Source organism: Arvicanthis niloticus, chromosome 16, assembly GCF_011762505.2.
Source record: "Arvicanthis niloticus isolate mArvNil1 chromosome 16, mArvNil1.pat.X, whole genome shotgun sequence".
Classification (NCBI taxonomy): domain Eukaryota; kingdom Metazoa; phylum Chordata; class Mammalia; order Rodentia; family Muridae; genus Arvicanthis; species Arvicanthis niloticus.
The window spans coordinates 55,991,490-56,008,581 of record NC_047673.1 but is presented as its reverse complement, the minus strand read 5'-3'; the positions used below and the strand labels follow the sequence as shown (position 1 = coordinate 56,008,581).

General features: G+C 38.2%; 1 protein-coding gene across 1 annotated transcript in view; it reads right to left on the bottom strand.

The window, feature by feature from the left end:
• Positions 1-1,290: 1,290 nt before the first annotated feature.
• The window catches only part of Naf1 (nuclear assembly factor 1 ribonucleoprotein), a 29,739-nt gene continuing 13,937 nt past the window's right edge, over positions 1,291-17,092 (bottom strand). The window contains exons 3-8 of the mRNA XM_034520925.1: positions 15,500-15,593; positions 14,860-14,942; positions 10,378-10,538; positions 8,102-8,153; positions 5,229-5,331; positions 1,291-4,026 (exon numbers count right to left, since the gene is read on the bottom strand). Coding sequence (XP_034376816.1) covers positions 3,575-4,026; positions 5,229-5,331; positions 8,102-8,153; positions 10,378-10,538; positions 14,860-14,942; positions 15,500-15,593 — 945 coding nt within the window. The 3' untranslated portion in view covers positions 1,291-3,574. The remainder of the gene's footprint in view (positions 4,027-5,228; positions 5,332-8,101; positions 8,154-10,377; positions 10,539-14,859; positions 14,943-15,499; positions 15,594-17,092) is intronic.

The window sequence follows — 17,092 nt, the reverse complement described above, 5'->3', positions numbered from 1 at the left end:
AGAGGGAGAGGGAGAGGGAGAGGGAGAGGGAGAGGGAGAGGGAGAGGGAGAGGGAGAGGGAGAGGGAGAGGGAGAGGGAGAGGGAGAGGGAGAGGGAGAGGGAGAGGGAGAGGGAGAGGGAGAGGGAGAGGGAGAGGGAGGAGAGGGAGAGGGAGAGGAGGGGGAGGAGGAGGGGGGGGAGAGGGAGGAGGAGGGGGAGGGAGAGGAGGGGGAGGGGGAGGGAGGGGGAGAAGGGAAGAAAGAGATCCAACAAGGCTATACCTATTCCAACATAGGCGTGTCTCCTAATCCTTCTCAAATAGTTCTGCTAACTGGAACCCAAGCATTCAAGTCAAACATGAGCCTATGAGGGTCATTCTCATTCAAACCACCACACCATACTACAAAATCCCACCAACCATCCCTATAGCACTTATAGGCAAAGTTCTATGAAGAAATATATACAGAAAGCAATATGTCCACAATCTACATACATCAGATTAAACCATACGCAACTGCCACATTTTAGCCAGTTTTGAATGACTCAACATTAACAGTATTGGAATACATTAACAAAGTTAATGCCTTCAGCTATTTCTTTTCTTAAAACCATTCCTGCCTATAACTTGTAAACTCAATTCATCTGAACCTGTATTGTTACTAATATACCAATAATTACACAGTCAAAACCCAAAGCACTGTAACTATCTACATCAAACGAATCATACCCGGAAACAGCATCCATAATTGAGCCTGATGGTGCCAAATCATGTCTGAAACAAAACACTGCATGATACATCATCGGATGTTTCAAGAGCTGTTGGGGGGGAACAAATGTTCCCCAGCACTCCCGTGTGTCATCAGAGCACACCATAAAAGCTTTAGAGAGGTATGCTAACAGGTTTTGCCCAATGACTGGCAATTAGTACTGAGAACATTTTATTTAGACCATCTCTACCATCACCACACTGACTGCTGTCATCTATTTACCACACTTCAATGGGCCGTACCTGCTAACAGATCTGTCCCTTTGTATCTGTGCTAGGCTATCTTTAGGATCACATCTCTTGTTAGAAAAAGCATTTGGCTCCTCTACCCTCAACATAGATGAAAGCTTTTACCACATGAACAAGGTCGGTTTGTTCTGTTTGGGGGATAAAGTAATGAAATGAACTGTAAGGTACTACAGTGTGAGATGGATTTGCCATTCATCAACCTTACAAAAGAGAAGAGGCAATGAACAACTGGTATGTCATGGTGAGGTTTTCATACTAGGTTTCAAATAACAAGCATGAATAGCAGCATAGAATATAGAGCACACAATGAAACTTTATTTGCACTAAGGAATGTTATTTTTCATTTTGTGATTTCATTATTCGTTTACCAATGCATACATTTGTTTCTTTTTCCCAGTACACTAAGTAGTCGTACACATCTAATTCACTACAAGAATTTAGACACACAGTATAAATATGATGTGAGATTATTGCTGCTAGAAGCTTAAACAGTATCTGCTAGGAAATATTGAAGAGATAAAAAAAAAAATATCGTCCAACCTTGGCTTCAACTATAGTATAGTGTGTCCTTAATATCTCAGAACACAACAGTGAAGAATCTTGTTTGTTACCATATTAATTTATATTCACATACATAAGGATGAGCAAAGTCATAAAAACGAGAAGCTGAGTATTCGGCATTACAAGGTCTGCAAAAGATACTGATGTATTTCTTAAGAATCTTAACTGGATTAAGTCATAAATAGATCAGCTTTAACAATACCTGATGGGTTTTTGGAAATGAGTCTTTTGATATTTTAAATTTTCAGCCCAAACCAGACTGAAAGTTCTGTGCATGTATGTATGCGTGCATGCACACCTCATAGGTTCTGATGCCAAACAAGCAGAGTCTGAACATGTGTTTTAGGGAGGCTCACTGTGTGTCAACATGAAGATTAATCCATTCTGCAAATGTCAAGTTTCTAATTTTAAGGGCTCATATTTAATAAGCCACTGAGCTAGTGTCCCCAGCACATAATCATAGCAGTACATGGCATGACTGTTTTAACCAAGTTCTAAGTACCTTGAGAATGAGATGATAGCACTCCATGTAAAGAATTTGTTTAAATCTTAGGATATTTCATCACTGAGTTTGTACTTCCTGTCTTAAGTCATTTGGAGGTAAGGCAGACTAAAGGTGTTTAGTAGTAGAGACTCAACAATTGGAATTTTGTGAAAGACCTAACAGAAATATCAAAGTTACTTACAATATCAAAATATATAAATGCATATAATCGAATTTAAAAACCAGCCATTACTGTTGAAGCATCAGTGATACACTACGTTTGAGCTGTGTCTTCTCAAAGCAGCAGTGCTTGAGAGTATCACCGTAGAGAGAACATGAAGCCGTCTTTTAAATATTGGGACCTTAAACCCCTCCTTCACATTAGCAGTTGAAACGATAACACTCAGATTCTCATCAAATGATGTTTTATTAGCAAAAACAGTTAACACATAAAGGTAACAGAAAGTATAGAAGGAGTGGAGCAGTGCAAAGTGGACAAAAGAGGAGGTGCTGCCTCTACCTGACTCTGTCCCTTCTCGACTTAGCATCGATGACTAAGGACTTTTAGTAACCATCTCATTACAGTGGCATGGCATACTTAATTCACTTTTCCAAAATGTTCTCCTATGGTCTGACTGTCCCCTCCCAAACTCATGTTTGTTATTGGAAGAGAACTGAATGTGGGATCTTTAAAAACGGGCTTCGACAATGGGGTGTCACTTCATAAAGTGGCTAGGACAATCAAAATACCCCATTTTCCCCAACCGATTTTACCATGTGATAAAGCAGCAAGTAGGCCCTTAGCAGACATTGGCACTTTTACACTGGGCTTCCAGGACTCCAAAACAGGGGTGGTCATTTTTTTTTTTAATATGAATTACTCAGTCTGTGGTGCACTGCTATAGAACTGCACTGCCTAATAAGCCATGTCCTTCAGTAAATCCATTTACCAACTTTCAGGTGGGAGTCTAAATAATGGACAGCTACATAGACACTGAAGTCTGTCAGCATAGTTAATACTAACCAGCTAGCGAGAGCTTTGGCCAGTAGTGTCTTCTTCCTCCTTCACACCCCTAACTTGCTTAGGAAAATCAAGTTTAAAGAATTCTTGCACTTATAATCAATTCCAAAAGTGTCAAATTTAGAAAAATACTTTATTTTAAAGACTCTTAGTAGGACTTCAACATAAAAAGACACTCAGTGTTCAGTACATTAGAGACTGTAAGGAAACCTACTTCATAAGCACCACTATGCACGTTACCTACCAGCTGTGGGTAGTAGAGGCCATGATTCAACATTTTACTTAAATATTACATGAACTGGAGTTTATTAAGAATGAGATGAACTGTTCCTATGAATAACATTTCATAAAGGTTAACACAAATACATATGAACTCAAAACTGAGATATTTAAAATATATATGAACATATAATTGAGTCATTTGATTTAGTATTTTACAATTTTTTAAAAAAATCTAACTCCATAATATATGTTAAAAAATTTACCATATTTCTCTGAAATACAGGCATATAACTAATAGTGAGGTCCAAAATGAGAAGAATTACTTTCCCCAGGAGAGGGAGGGGGGGGAGGTGGAGGAAGGGGTGGTGGGGGCATGGAGTATGGTAAGTTAAACACAGGATGAGAGGCCATGCTAGGTGCAGCCCACCCCATGCTTACAGTTGGTGGGGGCGGGGGTGGGGGTGGAGGCAGGAGTGGAAAGTTATGCATATCAAACATGGGCGGGGGAAAAGGATAGTGGGGCATGACAGGATTATCTTGTCTCTGAGGTGGAAATCCCAAACTCTCTTGAGATGCCATATGATCTGAGTTATAGTACTGTTGAGGTGGAGGCCTGGCATGGCTTCCTCGAGAATATCTACCCCTTGGAAAGCCTCTTGTGACTTCCCTGTTGTGATATCCTTTTGAATGTTCTGAAGAGCTACAAGCATTCCAATTCTGATGCACTTCACCAAAATCTTCACCTTTGATAGCAGAAATAAAAGAAAAATTAAAATTTAGTTTATTATATCAAGATCATTGTCAAAAAGTGACTTCTATTCCTTAAGTTACTAACATGACAGAAAATGTAAATTTAAATGAATTGAAAAGGCACAACTTATGCTTAAAGATTAGGGAAGACCAGCAAAACAGAAGCCATTTACTAATAACTGCATTCACACCCACAGAAACCCCACAGCATTATCCCTGTCCACATCCAAGGTTGAGCAGGAAGGCTACATTCCTGCCCAGTATTTGTGCTAGAGAAATGAAAATTTATTTTAAAAGCCTGTACAATAGAAGATTTGTTCCTGACCCCCCCCCCAAACAACAACAACAACAAAAACAAAGAAAAGAAAACCAGATGTTCCTTAATGGAAAAGTAGTTAAACTATGGTACAATTCCCTCCAGGACAGAACTCCAGAAAGAACAATCTACACAGCTAGCAACTTGGATGAATTTCTAGGAAAGTATGATCAGCACCAAAAGCAATGTGTGATTTTAACACTGTGTGATCAACTACAGGATTTCACTGACATTCCTGAAATGACCAGATATTAAAGAAACGGAGACCAGCACAGACAAAGCAACCCCAAGCCCAGCAACTGCACATGTAAGACAGAGGAGGAAGGGGCAGAGAAACATAGGCAGGCAGACAGACAGCGATGCTTGTCATGAACTAAGGGGAGAAAGACAGATGCAGCCACACCTAGAAAGCAGACAGAGGACTGATGAGCACTCTGTTCTGCTCCTGGAAATATAAATGAGACAGCAGTTTATAAGATGTTGCAAGTTAAAGAAATGGGGTGAAAGACATATAATAAATCTCTCCTGATGTTTAATACAACTATGTAAATCTACAATTATCTCAAAAAGCTTAATTTTTAAAAATGAAGATATTATAAAAGAGAATGTCAAAATAAATAGTGGGAATCGGGTGCCATGCACTGAGGTCTAATCATAGGCACATACACAGACTTGCTGACAAACTATGCTGGCAGCACAGCCGCCTCACAGGCTCAGTTGTCACCCTAGAAGACAACTAGAGATGGAGCTCCTTAGAGGGCTCTCAACACAGCCCATGCAGTGTAACACCTCCAGGGTGAGGGGCACCAGCAGATGCTAATTTGTACTTACCTATTTGTAGACGAAGGCCAAAAATGACTTTATAAACAATATACTCACCTGACTCATTCAATTCAGATTTGAGTTTTTTGCGGCCTTGAATCTGAGATTTTTTCCTCTGTTTGGCTTCTTTTTCTTTCTCATCATCACTGAAATCCAAGGCCTTGCAGATAAAAGTACAGACACACTTAGCATCGGTTTGCCAATGAGACAGTAGACACTTGCTCAAACCATAGCTTACTCACTGACCGGAGGAGAGGTGCTTACTTCAACTTAGTACTACCTATCAATATGTGGGTTAACAACTAAAATAATAACAAAAAATCTGGTTACTTTTATTTTAAGCCCTAATAAGTTTGTTAAGCTGGACACTCTGGATCTTTGTTTGGTTGTTTGGTTTTGGTCTATTTAATTCCTAGAAATCTTCAGATAGGTAACTTTAAAATGCCAAAATTAGCAATATTCAGATATGGAATATATTTCATTACTTGGCCAGAAGTCCAACTTTATGCTTAAATTTAAGATTCATTATCATGCCAGCTGCCAGAGAATGCCAAAGAAAATCAAAGAAAGCAGTAATGAAGACTAAGCTACTTTTTTTTTAACACATCATCAGATCCAAAAGAGGGATAAAAGACATCATTCTATGACTTGCTCACTCAAATTCAAGCACAAGCTTTGTCCATCAACCTTATACACAATACAATGAATTTTTAGGCAAATGGATGGAACTAGAAAATATCATCCTGAGTAAGGTAACCCAGTCACAAAAGAACACACATGGCATGTACTCTGTACTCACTGGTAAGTGGATATTAGCCCCAAAGCTCAGAATAGCCAAGATAAAATTCACAGACCACATGAAGCTCAAGAAGGAAGGCAAGAGTGTGGGTGCTTCAGTGCTTCTTAGAAGGGGGGGAACAAAATACAGGAGGAAATATGGAGACAAAGTATGGAGCAGACTGAAGGAAAAGCCATCCAGAGACTGCCCCACCTGGGGATCCATCCCATATACAGACACCAAACCCAGGCACTATTGCAGATGCTAACAAGTACATGCTGACAGGAGCCTGTTATAGCTGTCTCCTGAGAAGCTCTGCCAGAGCCTGACAAACACAGAGGCAGATGCTCACAGACAACCACTGGACTGAGCACAGGATCCCCAATGGAGTTAGTGAAGGGACTGAAGGAGCTGAAGGTGTTTGCAATCCACAAGAAGAACAATATTAACCAACCAGACCCCCCCCCCCCCCAGGGATTAAACCACCAAACAAAGAGTACACATGGAGGAACCCATGGCTTTAGCTGCATATGTAGCAGAGGATGGCCTTGTCGGACATCAATGGGAGGAGAGGCCCTTGGTCCTGGGAAGGCTCAATGACCCAGTGTAGAGGAATGCCAGGGTGAGAAGGGGGAAGTGGGTGGGTGGGGGGTAGCACCTTCGTAGAAGCAGGAGGGAAGGAGGATGGGAGACGGGGTTTCCCGAGGGGAAACCAGAAAGGATATTGGAAATGTAAATAAATAAAATATCAAAAAAAAAAAAAACCCACAATACAACAAACCAACTCTGATAGTAGAGGAGTGTCAGGTGGGTAAGGAAAAAGCAGCAAAGACTTACTGAGCACACAGTCCAAAAAATAGAGTACATAAAGTAAATGGGCTCTGTAAGGCAAACCAAAACTTTTCTCTAATAACAGAACCAGAACACTGTAGGATCAGGTTAACTGTCTTCTCAGAAGTGAGAGGGAGAAAAATTTAATTGGGACAAGTTTTTTTGCTTTCATCCCCTAAAACCATCTTTCTTCTACAAATTCAATTTTGCATTCATGGAATATTTAAATCCATTATAAAGTTTGTATATGTATATTAGAATTATAAAGATGAGTAAGATTTATGTCTAAGAAACCTTTATGTCCAGCATTTTACCATGGTCTAAAATTAGAGAATTCTAGAGTGCAAGATGCCATTAACTACTATATAAAATTGAATCCCAACATTTTCCAAGAGCTAGTCTGCCACCCCCACCCCCCAAAAACCACAATCATACAGCATGTGGGATTTGCTTCTGTAAAAGAGTAAATCTAAGCAAACAAATTTCCTAAGAACTTGACATTACCAAAATTACTAATTTTAATCCTGAGGCCTAAAAATGGGGATTTAATAGGATCAATTTTAAGGCCCATGTTGATGTCCAAACGCTTTAAAACATGCAACTTCATTATTAAGATGATGTAAGTATAACAGAGAATGTGAGTGAGTACACATTCTTAGCATCATCAAGTAACATCTGGTGTAGATACCAAGACAAGCTACTCCCTAAGTGATTCACTAATTCCCGTAAGATCTCCTGAAGGGGCCATAACCTGACTCACACCTCAAAAAGGTTAGAAATTAACAGACCATGATCTTCTGTACTACTGAGATATTTGAAGTATTCAGAAATTACATATTCAATTAAACCAAAGCCATAAAACAAAATCTCTACAATTCTCCATCACCTGGCGTAGAAGAAAATAACTAGGACTCATTCGTTGTGATTCTCAAATAAGACCCACAGCTCTAGAAAGATTAAATTACTATCTCACCTTAGGAGATGAAACTAAGATCCTATGAACATACACACAAAACATAAAATCAAGAGATGAAGTTTTAGAGGAATAACTGTGTTATACAAACATGAGGGACTAGAGTTGGCATATGCTCCTGACACTACCACACCCCCAATAGGAGGCTTACTTTTTTGCATCACAGCCAAAGGTTATCAGTTCCCACACTGGCATTCAATAAACTTAAGAGTAAACTTGATTTTTAAGTAATAACATTTTGTCTATCAACAAAATTTATAAAAATGAGAATTAAACTAAGTAAGCTAGAATTAATTAACAATGTATATGATGCCTTATGAAACGTTAAATAAAAAGGCTCATACTAACTTCTGGAGGTGGTTCCTGATCATTCTTCCAAGAAGCATCCGATCCTCTGTCCCTGGAAAAGACCATATTTGGTTCAGTGCCTATAGAACCTAACACCATGAAAAATTAGATGAGCCCAGTCTTTACTTTTATATGAAAATATCAAGAAAATGAAACTATTTTTGGTGTCTTTTATCAATCTCAAATAACGCAGGCATCCTATAGGAAACGTACACACACACACACACACCTGGGACATGTGCTGACACTCGAGATCTGAAATGAGTAGAAGGTTATGCTGTTCGGAGTAAGTGCTTCTGCACTTGATTCTCACTTTGAAGATGTGAGAATCCTTTGTATAAAACTTGGTTCCACAGCCTCACATGAGAAGATGCTCCAGCTGCTGCAACCATGACAACAACAGAACAATTCCCTTTCTACAACTCTGCAGGAACAGGTGGAGACAAAGGCACAAGTTCTTTTTCCTTACCTCACCTAAGAAATACCATCAATTTTGTGAGTGATTCTCAAAACAAAACGGTAAAAGAAAGTGGTGAGTCTGGGGAGAAGGAACACTGAATACGCTGAAGGACACTGTAGTGTATCAGACACCTATATGAAATGAGTCATTAGTGACAAAATTAGTAAACATAAAAAATGTTTTATAAAAAAGTATCAGAGTATAATTATAATCTCTAAAACCTCATTTTAAAAAATCGGTTTAATCTTAACTATTTCATGGTTTCAGGCATTTTTCTTAACTATATTAATACAAATTATTGTGACCAGATATCCTGACTACTTTAAATTAGATCTTAAAAATGAGATTCTCCAAAATCAGTGCCACTAAAATCAATGTGCCAATGACACCAATGTCACAAATGAAAACTAAATTGCTTTAAAATTTTTAAATTTAAAATTTTCATTGAGATCTTTGACATTGTAATGGTATTATCAATGACTGTTTTTTAAGTCAGCTGTCATTAACCTGTTCACCTTCCATGAACTCAGTGTTCCTTTTGAACATAATCAGTACTAGAAATGATGTTTACCATGCTTCATCTGGGGTTTATAAAGATAATTGTAAAGTTCTCAGCTAGTGGGTCTACCACAAGAAACTCAAATTCACCAAGGAAAGATCAAGCAACAAGAAAGCAAGTGACAGCGAGCTGACGTAGTCCTAGTAGGTTAGGTGTAGAACTACAAATGGGTGAACCACTCCACTCCAAAAGCCAAGGTCCGCACACAGGTAGGCACAAGGAGGCACCAAAATGAATAAATGGGTAGGGTTTCTGCAGTACAGCCTCACCGCTCCCTTTTCTGGTTTATTCATATTTCTCAGAACTGAAAATCAATAATACAGATCTGCTTTTACTTAGCTATGTTGTAAGCATTTTCAGAAACCCTTTTCTGGCATCTGTTAAAGGTTACATATGTAGCACATACACGGGTAGCATCTTAATATTCACAGAAGAATGAAATAGTCACTGCCTAAGCATTATTTAAAATGTAATGTCTTTATGACTCATTTATCCTGTCATCATTTCATGTAAAAAAAAAAATTAACCACATACAGCTGGAAAAATAATTGAAGCCAAATGGTTCTCCTTTAGATTCTTATAGATGGCATGTCCATTATGAAGACTAGAATATTCACTTCTGAAATAGTACATGAAATTTAGAAACTTAGTTTAACATAAAAATGGCATAGAGAATTTCTTACGTGGTATCTGAAAATAGTATCTTTTTATAAGGCTAGGCACTGTGGTACAAACTTGAAAACTCAGCACATGGTACACAGAGGTAGGAGGACCAGGAATAAGTCCAGCTAGGGATACATGACACTCTGCCTTAAACAACCAGAAAACAAACAAACAAACAAAACAAAACAAAAAAACTAAAACAATTCTTTAAACTTGTAACGTTTTTGGAAATAATTTTCCTCATGTAGTAATACTAATATTGAAGTATACATTATACATAGTATAATATGTCTGTTACATAGAAGTATAACAAAATATATAATGGGGAAAAAAAACAATGAATAAGAGTTCTATGTTCTGCAAACAGTGTGATCCTAGTGGCTGATCACGGCATCTGGGGAAAGCATAAAATTACATATTTTCTACCTGTTAATGCTGATGACAAATCATAGCTCTCAAAGATGTTCATAGAAAAAAAATGACTTCTCTGAAAAACAGCTACCATTTAAGTATAAGAAATGATCATCTAAGAAGAATCACTTCTAAAATACAAATGACTGACACATGAAGACCACACAGCAATGAAGCACTTACTGTTTGAGTTTTTCTGTGAATATATATTGAGTGAAGTCTTTCATTGATGGAGCAAAATACATAGTGTCCTTTATTTTGATGCCTTTACTCTCAATGTGATCTGAAGAATTAAACCGTAACACATAAAATGGATGGGCAACAGGTCCAAATATCTCAAATATCTACAAAACAGAAGACATGGAAAAATGTATCCTTCAATAGTAATTTGACAAGGTAGCAAGATTTTTAAGAACATTGATAATTGCTAAAAACAAGGCAATTTTGTTACAGTAATAATTTTTTTTTACACTTGAAGTTTTTTTTTTATTTATTGCAAATACAATAGCTTATTATAAATTCCTTTCCTGCAAATAAAGGAATAGAAAGTTTGGTTTTTTTGAACAATTCTAACCATTTTGTTAGTATATTCTAGATGCAAATAGTAAACTTTACTATCAATGTTCATGAGTTATATGTTATACAAGTCTAAAATTGTCAAATTTAGTCAAAAATTGGAATCTTATGGGAATTTTATGGAAAACATAAAAGCAAGCTAAAGGGTCAATTACACTGTTGTCATAAAATGCTGGCTGGCATTCTGGAAAGTGGAGCTATCTATCTGTGGCTTTTCCTAGATTAAAAAGGAGCAGAGCAGCTGGCTCTGCTGTAAGACTGCAGTCCCAACCATGGAGGCGGGAGCTGGAGACCCGACACAGCCCTGTTCTCCACAGCTACAGTGGGAGGAGCAGAAACCCCTCCTCTGTGATCTGGCATACTCCACTAACTTGCACTGTTTAAGGCACTTGCAAATTTGCTCAGTATCACATGTGATGATGAAATCCTATGGAATCCTTGATTTGGAAGGGGTGAAACTGTCAGAGCTGCAAGCATGAGGATTACAGTACTTTTTACCAACTTACTAATGGCAATAAATGTGCCTGTTTCACTACTCCCTCGGTACCTAATTTTCTAAATGTTCTCATTTTGTGATTCAATATTTTATCTATCTTCATTAAAGAGCAAAACTACTGACCTAGCAAGATAAGAGTATTCTCAAGTTTAGGAATACTCTAATTAAAATAGTCACAATTAAAATAATAAAACAATGGATGGACGAGGGGGAAGATGGAGAATGGGGAAGGGGGGATAGTGGATGAAGACATGGGGAGAGTTGGGGTAAGGTCCCAGTGTGGCTATGAGGATGACTCTTGCTGAAACTCCTGGTAGTAGGGAACACAGATCCTGAAGTGACCATTTCCTGTAGCCAGGCAGTGCTCCCAGAGCAACTCACCCACAAAACCTTCAACATAAAATGTGGTCTGCCTATAAGATGTGCAGGGACAAAGATAAAGCAGAGACAGAGGCTCATTAAATTGAGACCCATCCCATAGGCACAAACCAATCCCTGACACGATTAACAATGCTCTGTTATGCCGGCAGACAGGATCCTAGCATAACTGTCCCCTGAGAGGCTCCACTCAGTAGCTGACCTAAACATGCAGAGACCCACAATAGACGGAGCTTGGGAAGTCTTATGGATGAGTCTGGGGAAGTGAGGGACTAACAGAATAGGGACTCCACAAAGAAGACCAACAGAGTCAACTACCCTGGACCCTTGGGGGATCTCTGAGACTGAACCACCAACCAAATAACATACAAGTTCTGGACCGACACCCCCCCACACACACACACACACACAGCAAGTGTGCAACTTGGTCTTCATGTGGGTCTCCCAACAACTGGAACAGAAGCTGTCCCTGAATCTGCTGCCTGCCTTTGGAACCCATTCTACTAACAGCCCTGTCTAGCCTCAGTGAGAGAGGATGTGCCTAGCTAGCCCTGGAGTAACTTGATATGTATGTGTTGGGAGGAGATATTCAGGGAGAGATCTCCCTTCTCAGAGTAGAAGCGGAGAAATGGGGAAATGAGGGAGGAGCTTCGGGGGGGGGGGCTCAAGGAGAAGAGGAGTGATTTGGGGATATAAAGTGAATAAATAAATTACTTTTTAACTATCACATAGCAAGTAATGGCAAGATTATTATAGACTTAGCCTGCACCTCATTGTTGCACCTCAGTCACAGGAAAATTTGGTTGATTGAAATATCATTTACTCAATCAAGATGAAAAGGATGTAGTAACATTATTTTAAAGCCAAACAAAGAATCAATCAAAAGACCTTTTGATGCTCAGAATATAGATCTGATGTTGGGTAACACCTGAGGGTGAAACTGCAGAGCAACTGTACAGGTGGGCTCTGGGTAGTACGCCTGCCTTCTCAGAGTTCCCGAGGAGTTCTTTGCATTCCTGCCCTAACATTCTGTTCAATATTGGAAAGTTTGTAATTGCACACCACTGAATGTGAAATTAAAACAAAGAAACTTTTACAGTGTGAGGAAAGCATAAAACACAAAGTTTAGAACAATAAGAACATTTACTTTGAGCCACCTACAAGCATCTTTATATCTTAAATAAGGTACAATTATACAAAGGATTCCTGTCAAAGCAGTTAACACATGCCGCCACCACAACACAGCACTTACATAACACACGAAGCCGTGAGGAAACAACTAGTAACAGAGATGCAGTCTCCCAGAGTCTCCTCACAGCTGGTCAGGTTATGACCCAGTGTGTGGCCCCTGGCCTAGCCGGCTGACAGGCTCTCTGGAGGATGGACTCCATCTCCCTTCTAGTCCTTCACCGGGCAGAGCTAGTCCACAAGGGACCGGGCTACTCCTACTTTCACTAAGTAGCAATCTATCAGGAAACAGACCTAAACAGCTTGTTTTTCTCATTCTGGTCACTGGTTTGTTTCTCAAATATCTTTACCCAACTCTTCTCTAAACCCATTTCAAGAAAAAGGTGTTTAGATCTACAATTACATTTTATTTCCTTCTCTGAGGTAGGATCTCTTCAATTCTGCTCAGACCACTGAATGCTACATTGCCTGCCACTTTTTAAATGTACAAGTTCCCTAAGTAAACTTTAAACACAGGTGTCATTTACCTCCATGCATGTAAACTTCATCTAATGCATATCAACGTTTACTACTCTGAAAATTCACATATATTTGTGGTATAAAAATACCATTTTTAAGGCTAAATTACCAAAGCACATATTCTAAAATTAAAATTGCCCAAGGCAGCTATGATGAGAAAAAAACAAAAAACATAGTAAGAATTAGAAAAGCTATCAATTTTAGTAAGTTTATTTCAGATTTAAAAAAACCAAACAAACAAAAAAAAACCAAACAAACAAACAAAAAAAAAACCAAACAAGTAGCAGATTTCCCTCGCTTCTTCACACTCCTGTCTGTTACCACTTCCTGGAGGACAGCAGCAAGCACTCCATTTTTCCTCTAAAGCAGCAGCGTGGGCACAGAGAGCAGTCCACAGCACAGGCCTGTGGCCTCTCACTCTTTCTTTCCACCTAGGGTGCTTTAACTCCTCCCTGTATGGAGACACATACTGGCACCCAAAACACCCAGCTAAGTTTTCAGAGGAGGAAAAGTTCAGCACCATCCTCCACATACAAATCTTTCCTCCCTTCACAACCTTCATACAACCAAATTAAAGTTCTCAATGCCAATAAATCCTGCCACCAACTGCTTTGCAATTGGCCATGGCATACTAACCTGCCAAATTTAACATATGTAGGTGGTAAAAGGTGACAGAATCTAAGCTGTTTTAAAATTAAAACACCAAGGAAAGCAGAGAACCAAGAAAGGGAGGTAAGTCTGCCTAGGAATATGTCCTTCTTCCTGACCAATGTAACTTACTTTAATCTCCTGAAACAAAAAAGCTCATCTGGGAAGAACTAAATTCCAACAGCAAGTTGCAGAGAGCCACAGGTTTCTGACTTAGGATTTCAAGAAGGTACGCATCTACTCTGCATGCTTAATTCAAAACTCAACACTTGTTTAGTACTCAAGCTCTTGAATTTAAGAGGTCCAGAACTACCTGACTTACTGGGCCAACTGTGTGGTTGTCACATTAAGCATGGACAAGCATGGTTACCCACTAAGAGGGTAAAAGGGGTCCCGTGGATATGGCTACTATATCCATATTGATAACCCTCTAGCTTGTATGTAGAGCAATATTGAATTTGTTGCTGAAATCTTTTCCGATAAAATAAAAAACAATAAATAAACTCCTCCTCTGAACCTCCATCTGAAGAGTTTCAAAACTTAAAAAACAAAACCGGTAGCTATTACTACACTGTGAAAATTCTAGTCGGCTCTGAGTACCTATGGAAAGAGAAGCAATGTCAGTATTTTGAACTTCTGCCTTTGAATATCTGACAAAAAACACTGAGAAAAATAAAATGAACATGTAAATTTACTGGTAGATGCAACAAAGAATTTTAAGGCATATTAAGTCAATTTATAACACACACGAAGAACTGAGAATGAATTATAACTTGATGACTTGTCCACTTAATAAGCTCTTAAGATAAACAAGAGACTAGAAAACAAAGTAACAAGCATTTGTATGAGTTTTAACAAACCTTTCCTGCTGCTTGTCGATCACTTTTGAAAATGACAGTATCTTCATTAACTGGAGGTATGTTAGTCACAGACTCAATTATTACTGAAAAATAAACAAAACCAGATTATGGTTTAAAAAGAATATAAACCAGAATTTTAAATATAATCTAAACTTTAAGTGTAATACAACTAAAAATTTAAGGTGGCATAATATACTTCAGTAAGTATTCCTTCTTAGTAAATAATTTTTTTTTTTTTTTTTGTTTTTTTGTTTTTTTTTTTTTTTTGTTTTTTTCGTGACAGGGTTTCTCTGTGTAGTCCTGGCTATCCTGGAACTCACTCTGTAGACCAGGCTGGCCTCGAACTCAGAAATCCGCCTGCCTCTGCCTCCCAAGTGCTGGGATTAAAGGCGTGCTCTACCACTGCCCGGCAGTAAATAAAATCTTAATTACCAAATAGCAAAGGGAAATGGGTAGTTGTTTTAATATAAAAATTTCAAAAAAACCAAAGACAAGAAAAAATATTTAACTAAAAGTATACATGTTTCAAAAAAAAAAAACCTTAATATCAAGTCCTTGACCTTGACATCAAGTGCATGTCTGAACATCAATTTTATTAATATAAATAATATAATTTTGTTAATATAAGTTATTTACGTACCTAATTGTTCAATAATGCTCGAAACCTTCCCAAGAGGCTTTATTGCAATGTCTTCAGGCAGAATTACAGTGAGTTCTTCAACAGAAGGTAGTTCCTATAATATAGTGGAAAACATTAATCTTCTTGCAGTTTCAAAAACATTTTTTTTTTAAAAAAAGGAGAAATATTTTCCATTTAAAGTGCGAAGCAGACTGTTGAAGATGGACGGTAAGGGTTAAAGCACCCCTCAGTGTCTCCTTTGTAGTCAGTAGACAGTTGGACTGCTGAGTACAACTCTGACACTTAAGTGGCTCAGTGACTCTGTACATTAGCTAAAGAGTATAGATTTAAACGCTACCAATCACACTTGCCAAGAGATGACCTCTGTAAAGAAAAGCTGTATTAAGGAATCCAGAGAGTCCACTTGAAGAGTTCTACTAAAGACTACCATTCCCCCACGGCAGGAGCTTCTCTTTTATAAGCTGTTTTGTTAATCTAGCTAATTGATTAATGTGACTTTAATTATAGTAGAATAAACAATCTATCTTTCCTGGCACCATGTAAAGCATGAAAGTCTGACAATGACACTTATCAATCAAATTCAGAATTCTTGGAAACAAATGTGGCCTGTAAAAGCTGAAAAGATGTTACCTCCTACCTTCTCTTTCCAGGTTAAAAAATAAGTTTCTTAACACCTACAGATTTCTTTTTTGACCCAACTGTAAACCATACCTCAGTTGCTATAGAAACTAAATACTGAAATAGATAAAGTTAAAGCAAATCCTAAGAATAAAACTGACGTTAGCTTTCATATTAAGTAAACAGAGCTTTCTGCTCTTGACCCTTGACCAAATGGGATCCTTTCTGAAGAAGACCTCAAAGTGCAAAGGCCCAGTCGGTGCCCTCAGTGGTTACTGGTAAGATAATGTGTGGAAAAATGTTGAGAAAGATGAGAAAAATCTAAGTAATACAAAATATAACGCAAATAATCACGATCATGGATAGACATTTTTCCCTGTGGGAATATACATTTTTAAAACAATCACTTAATCATATGTCTCAAATATACTTCCTTCTGAAATACACTGTTTTTTTTTTTTTTAAATCAAAGATTACTTACAATGGTTTCAGTGCAGCTATTTGCCTCAGTAGAGTTAAAACATGACTAGTGTTAAAGGAAATACTTTGATTTCAACTGTCAGATTTCTACTGAGCATCTTTAGGGAGAGAACCACCACTTGCCATTTTTAAACATATTATTGTATGTGTATGTTTTTGTTACAAGTATGTGGGTACACCACGTGTATACATGGTGCTCAAGAAGCTCAGAAGAGGGCATGGAATTCCTGGAACTTGAGTTACAGATGTGTTGCGTTATCAAGTGCATGATGGGAACTGAACCACTGAACAACCTGTCCAGCCCCCACTTGCACTTTAACACAATAAAGACAGAAGATCCTCTTGCTTTGATGCGTATTAGACATCAAAAAGACTTTTGAGTAAGTTCTAATTGTAAAATATATGTTCATGTAAAAAGAACAAAAACACCCTCTAGCAGTACAGGATACAAAGTGCAGAACAAGTCCCTGACCTCATCCTTGCAATACCATGGTT